Genomic DNA, 6,653 nt, shown 5'->3' on the forward strand with positions numbered 1-6,653 from the left:
TCTAACCATTTAGGAGGAGTTCAGTCACAACACACGTACAGTAGAATTATTGCGCTTAGCAACACATTCTGCGATTCATTTTTATATTATATGAAATCAACAAACATGCCCGATTAACCAATAGCAACCTATATAATATAATGCACTGTTGTGCCACTGTTGTATTTTTGACATACAGATTTGATATTTCCTACCTTTCCGGAGAATTTTCCTAAAATTTTATTTCGTAAAAACCTTCTCCTGACAGTTACGAACATCTTAAAAAAAATTTGAGCCAAATCGGACCAGCCGTCTCGATTGATGAATTGTTATACATTTTTGTCTCCATTTTTATACATATAGATTACTTTATTCACCATAATATGTATCCCCAAATATACTTATAGTATTTATAAATTATAAGTATCATAGGCTGACTGGCTGTCTTCGCTCAGAATCGTTTTTCGTATACAATGATATTATATCATTGAATTCAAATTTAACACCATCCATTGCAGTGACCCATTTGTAACCTACTGTACAGCATAGCGTAACCCACTTTTTTTAATTAAGGAGCCGGTGCCGATGCCATTTTGTCCTCAAAAATACACTCTGCGGGAATAACGATACCGCCTTGTAGAATCAACCAAATTTTATAATTTTTTTTTAATTGCTAGAGGGAAATATTCTACCGCCCGCATCGATCTCTGTTTTCCAATATTTTATTCTTAAACTTTATAATATGTCTAAAAAATACAAGATAAAAAGCATTTTTTTACAATTTTTTTAATACCTACAATTATTTGATATAAAATACAAAATCAGAGACCGATGAGGAAGTTTTCTTCTTTCAGATAAAAATATAGTCATCAAAATCCGACAATTCTACAAAGCTTGAGAGTTATTCCCGCAAAGTCGTTTTGATAGGGTGTATTATACACCCTATCAACCCGCCCCCCCCTAAATAGGTATTGTGTAGTAGATTAGTGGAAAAGTCTTATAATTGAGGTGGCAACTAAAATATTAAATTAAATTTTCACATTTTATAGAATTGTAGAAAATTTGAAAAACTGGCACCGGGACCCTTAATAATAATAATTATCATAAGCGTACTCAGGATTTCTTGCAAATGTCATAGATGATAATTTTATTACTAATCATGAAAGAGAGAGTTGTAATATTATATAATTGTGGGATAGGCGCATTTAAGTTAGGTTAAGTTAGTGCAGTTTGAATTGATATTAGAAATGTTATTAAAATAACTTAATTTAATTACATGTTATACAAATTAATTAATATGTGCATAATCTACATTTAAATAAATACCTAGGTACTATACATTGTCAAATATTCATTTTTTCAACATAGGTACCGACATTACAATGTTTATAATTAGGGCTAGGAAAATAAAGCACTAAAAACCTACAATAAAGGAATTAAAAAATTGCCAATAATGCTACAAAAAAAAGCATTTTAACCAAGAAAATGCAACTAAAAAAGACTTGAACATTTTTAAGTTTAGCAGAAAAATATTTTTAATATCAAAAAATAATTTATTAAACACATTTTTATATGTTCAGACCACGTAACTCTTAGAACAACTAAGCACAATTTATAAATATTGAAAAAAATAAATTAAAAACTGTTTTATTAAATGTCGATAAATGTCAACGTAACCACTACTCCCCACTCGGTAATCACTTTGACAAAATCTAAGAATCTATTTTCAGAAATATTTTCCGATAAGGCGATAATATTTGACTACGGAATCACGAAATAAATATATATAATAATACAATTAAAATAAATTAATAAATAATAAATTAGATAAATATGTACGTGAATGTTCTACAAAATATGTTAAATATGCGTATAATTAACAAAAACTAATAAACTGACAAAAATGTACCAAAAAAGCATTTATTTATGAATATCATAAGAAAATGCGAAAAAAGCAAAATCAAAATTGCATATTTGAACTCTGTGATGAATGAATCGAATTTTGTTTTTAATTAGCTATGTTCTGTAGTACTATGAAAGAAAATGCAAGTGCATCAAAATCCTTGCCCTATTTATAATCATTAATTAGTAACTAGTTATTATTAATAGTTAGGAATATGGTTTACACACTCTTCAGTTAAAAAGTCATAATTAATTAAGTTACAAAGTTAAATATTTCTCACAGGTTATTATTTACTTGTTTTTAAAATTTATTTGAAATTAAAAAATCTGTGAAGGTATTTTTACAATATCTACTCAATACTCATGTGATGCAAGCTATCATACTTTAAATTGCCTAGTTTAAACTCTTTGATCAGGTACATTCTTATAGGCAACTTTATTCAATAAGTCTTGTACTCTTATGCTACAAATAATAATAATAAGGAATCAACCTTGACATATTGCATAGTGCTCCACAAATCCACAACATTGTCCTAAATTGAGAATATTTAAAGGACTATAGGCATTTCCAAAGGACAGCTATATGGTACCTACATTATTTTAAAACATAAAACAACTATTACCTATATATATTTCATAGATACAACTTCAGTAAGTAGTAACCATTCATTTAATTATTTATAGATTCAGAATATTAAGTACTTTTATGAGTATCAACATGTCTTTCAATAAGTTGGATTTCAGTTTTTAAAATATAAGTATCATCTTTAAATTGTATGAACATAGAACAGTGGCAGGCGTAGCCAGGTCAGATTTTGGGAGATACTTCCTTAGATTTTTTTATGGATGTCGTTGAATTTATTTCCTTATTATTTAATTGCATTGTGTAATAGGTAACTAATAAAATTGCATTGCGATAATTTGGGATTATTATCATGGCTGTGGCTTTTTGGCGAGTAGATACTGTGTGTTTTTCGATAGGTAGATAGCTTATTTTCATACATTACATTATACTATTATAGTATTGTATATCTTTCAGACAGTAGAGATCGGGAAAAAGTCTCAGCATGGATAAGAAAACTTGACACGATGAATGACAAGGAAGGAATGTTAGAACGTGTGGTATACGCTAAGTACCTAGTGGCTTCACTGAGTGGATCGTTGGGATTGGTGGAACCGTTCACGTCTATGCCTCCAGAAACTGTAAAACCTTTACAAATGATCTTACCGCCAACTGTATATGCCGACCTGTTGAAAGACGAACCTGAGCCAGTTGTAAGGAAAAAAACATATGCTCATAAATCGCCAACTACGAATAATCCATTGTTACTAAACAAAAAGTTTTATGAACAACAATTGTTTCCACCAGAAGGCATCATATGCTATGCTGCTGCTTTCAGCATCATATGAGTATTGTTTAATGGAATGGGCGTTTAATAAAATTTAGAGGATTTTAAATATCGACATCAATGCATTTTTTCATAAATGTTTTTACCAAAGATTTTTTAGAATTTAAGCAACAATTTTTAAAACTCAAGTTTTTTATAATACTGATCAGGTACTAAGAAATATTACCGTATATTATAATATCGTAATAGATACATATATATTATGTTAGGTATATAGGTATTAATATACCTTGTATTTATTAGTATACGCAAGTATAGACAATCCACTTCCGTTAGATCGCGGACTCCGTGCTGTTTGTACGTATGCGTATGATTTAACTCTAAAGTATTAAAGTTATACTAAGTTTTTCGTTTTTACTTAATTCCACCTACAGTGGATTAATATAATCAATTAATACAAAATCCCATCCTAACATAACCGTACTTTAATCCAATGAATAAAAAAAACAAAATTTAACCCTTTTTAAATTAGACAATCTTCTTCCCAGAGGTCTAATCTACACACAAAAATTAATTTATATGCATATATATATTGACAAAAAATAATAATACAAATCAACAAATATGCCCGATTAACCAATAGCAACCAATTATTATTCTTATTTAGTTTAATCACCGCCACCACGTCATTTTCCTCTAACCCCGTAACTTTCTCAATTTTTTCTTTCATAATATTATCCTTTTCCTGACAATAACAAACACAACAAAAACAGAATTAGCCAAATCGGTTCAGCCGTTCTTGAGTTATAAATAGTGTAACTAACACGACTTTCTTTTATATAACATATAGATTTAATCTAGTAGTTGTGTAACCAGTATATCTACAACCATGGTCCATAAACCTATAAACAAATGGACAACGCTTCCCACACCGCCCTGCCCTTGTTTAATCCAAACGACATAACTGAGAGAGAAAACATAACATATGAGAGCATACGAGAGAGGAAAAACATGTTTTTGCACACTGTAACGGCCCAAAACCTCTCTCTTCTCTCTTAACAATCCCGTCTGGTGATTTCTCTCTCTATGCGCTGTCGATTTAAGTCTATGCCGTGCATAGGCACAATTTCAACTTTTGATTTTGGGGGGGCTGAATATAATAAGGCAAGCAGACTATTGCAATATAGCATATTAAAATTGTATGCCCTAGGTTTTGGGGGCTTAGCCCCCCCCCAATCTCCCCAATTTGCGCTTATGATGCCGTGGTCCTTAGGTATACGTGACATCGATTACTTCTCGTCTACTATACTACGCTCGGACCATCTTGTCCGATCAAGTGCTCAACATTCGTCTAGAATACTCCACCAACGGTAAGTTGTTCCTTGGACAGTTGGACCCATATGAATGAAACAGTTGATGGTACTCCCGTCTGCCATTAAGCACGGCGGGATACCATTTGCATTGTGCTGCTTTAATATAATTACTATCTGCTAGACGGTGTTGGTTCTCGTTCGTTCGCTTTAAACTATCGTCGATATGTCGAACACTATCGTTGTTGGCCAGCCGTCTTGCAGGACATATTACCATGGCCGGTGCCATTGACATTTTGTATGTATGTCATGTTTATGTTAATCAAATGTTAATTGATATACAGTGTACACTGCGCACCCACCCATAAAAATCGTTTGTCGATATTGGTTTTGTGTCTTGGTGGCCTACTATAGTAAGCTACAGTACAAGTGATGAACTGTTCATGGCTTGTATATATAGGGTTGCCAGCTTTGAAAGATGGCAGATCTAGAGTCAGGCCCAAAAAAAAATTATAATCAGCAAACTATTATACGCCTATGTATAATGTATACCTAACCTAGCTTAGTTTATAAAGTGGAAAAATAATTATTGAAATGCAAAAAAATATTAATAAAATCACATATTTTTATTATTAAAAATACAATAGGTACATGTATATTATGTTTTAAAGCAAATACTTGTTCTACAAAAGCGACAAAAGCTACTTATAGGAATTGAAAATATTATTTATATTTTTTGTTGCTTATAGTGAAAACTATACCTATATAATTATATAATTAGTGCTAATTTTACGAAAACTCCCGAAAAATAATTCACTTAACCCGTAGCCCTTAGATTTATATGTAAAACCGGATTATCTGCGTGAAACGTAGAGAGGCTTCAACCTTAAGGTACTATTACTTGTTTAGGATTTATAGTCGTTTTTGACGTTTCAAACATATACATGTGTGTTTTACCTCCTTAAGTTAATTCATTACCTATCGAAACTCCACTCCGATCTATTTCGAGCATTGGTTGTGGTGTGCATACGTAATGGTTGTAGTGTGTCTACGCTTACATTGTGAGGTTAAAACTGTTATAAATCCACAGATAATTAAATTTTTTCTGGTAAATAATATAACTCCATCAGTAAGAATGTGAGAAGATATATCTGGATTTAAAACTATCTGAACGTCATCAATTTCACAATACCACAATGAATCTTGTTTCACCATTTCCTTGGATGACAAATTTCAGTGCCGTCCTTAGGATTTGCGTGGCCCAGAGCGAAAACCAATTTTTAAACCAATTTTACCACTTTTTTCTAACCCGAAGCCTCCAAATGTAAGCAAAAAGCGCGAGGCCCAGGGCCTGGGCCCTGATCGCCCCCCCCCCCTAAATACGGCCCTGACAAATTGACATGAATAAGTAAATTATAATTATATTTTTGGTATTTCAGTATTTTACCTAAATAGTTTTGCCATGAACATTTATCCAAACCTAAAATATTTTGTATTTATTTTCTTATCTAGTATAATGCCTATAAAAATTAAAAAATCATTTAGTATGTTTATAATATGATATACTCATAAACTGGCCCAACTTATATTGCCAATTGCATTCTTACAATAAGTGTCATAATAAAATAATATGTATTATTTTATGTTTCATGTTTATTGTACTAAGAATTTGTACTTAAAATATGGGTTGTTATATCACTGTCCTATATGTTTGTGTTTATATATCCCTCATTTTTGCTATATGTAAACTACCTAATAAAAAGGAGTTAATAAGGTTAGTAATCGGTAAGTAACTATGCAGTTTTAACATTTGATTTTCAATTAAAATATTAAATTTTTGTTTCTGATTTGGTATTTTTATTGTAGTTTCTTGCTCTTACTTATAGATTAAATATTACAATAATTTATTTCATACTGATCAATAAATTGGCTTACAGAGAAATTGTCATTGAAAAGCATTATTTTGTTGAATTTGACCAAGCCAGAAAAACACAAGGTGACTTAAAATTTTTTTTTTTACTTAATGACATATAATAATTATATTTCAGATTAGAGATGGAACAAGATAACACTGTCGTTGTCTTAGTAGGTCATGTGCAACAACTCAGCAGAT

At 31.0% G+C, this 6,653-nt stretch overlaps 1 protein-coding gene across 1 annotated transcript in view; it reads left to right on the forward strand.

Annotated features, from left to right (window-relative positions):
- LOC100572258 overlaps nucleotides 1-3,345 on the forward strand; it is a 5,014-nt gene extending 1,669 nt beyond the window's left edge. The window contains exon 3 of the mRNA XM_003240124.4: nucleotides 2,921-3,345. Coding sequence (XP_003240172.1) covers nucleotides 2,921-3,291 — 371 coding nt within the window. The 3' untranslated portion in view covers nucleotides 3,292-3,345. The remainder of the gene's footprint in view (nucleotides 1-2,920) is intronic.
- Nucleotides 3,346-6,653: the final 3,308 nt, after the last annotated feature.

The sequence above is a fragment of the Acyrthosiphon pisum genome, chromosome X (genome assembly GCF_005508785.2).
Source record: "Acyrthosiphon pisum isolate AL4f chromosome X, pea_aphid_22Mar2018_4r6ur, whole genome shotgun sequence".
Classification (NCBI taxonomy): Eukaryota; Metazoa; Arthropoda; class Insecta; order Hemiptera; family Aphididae; genus Acyrthosiphon; species Acyrthosiphon pisum.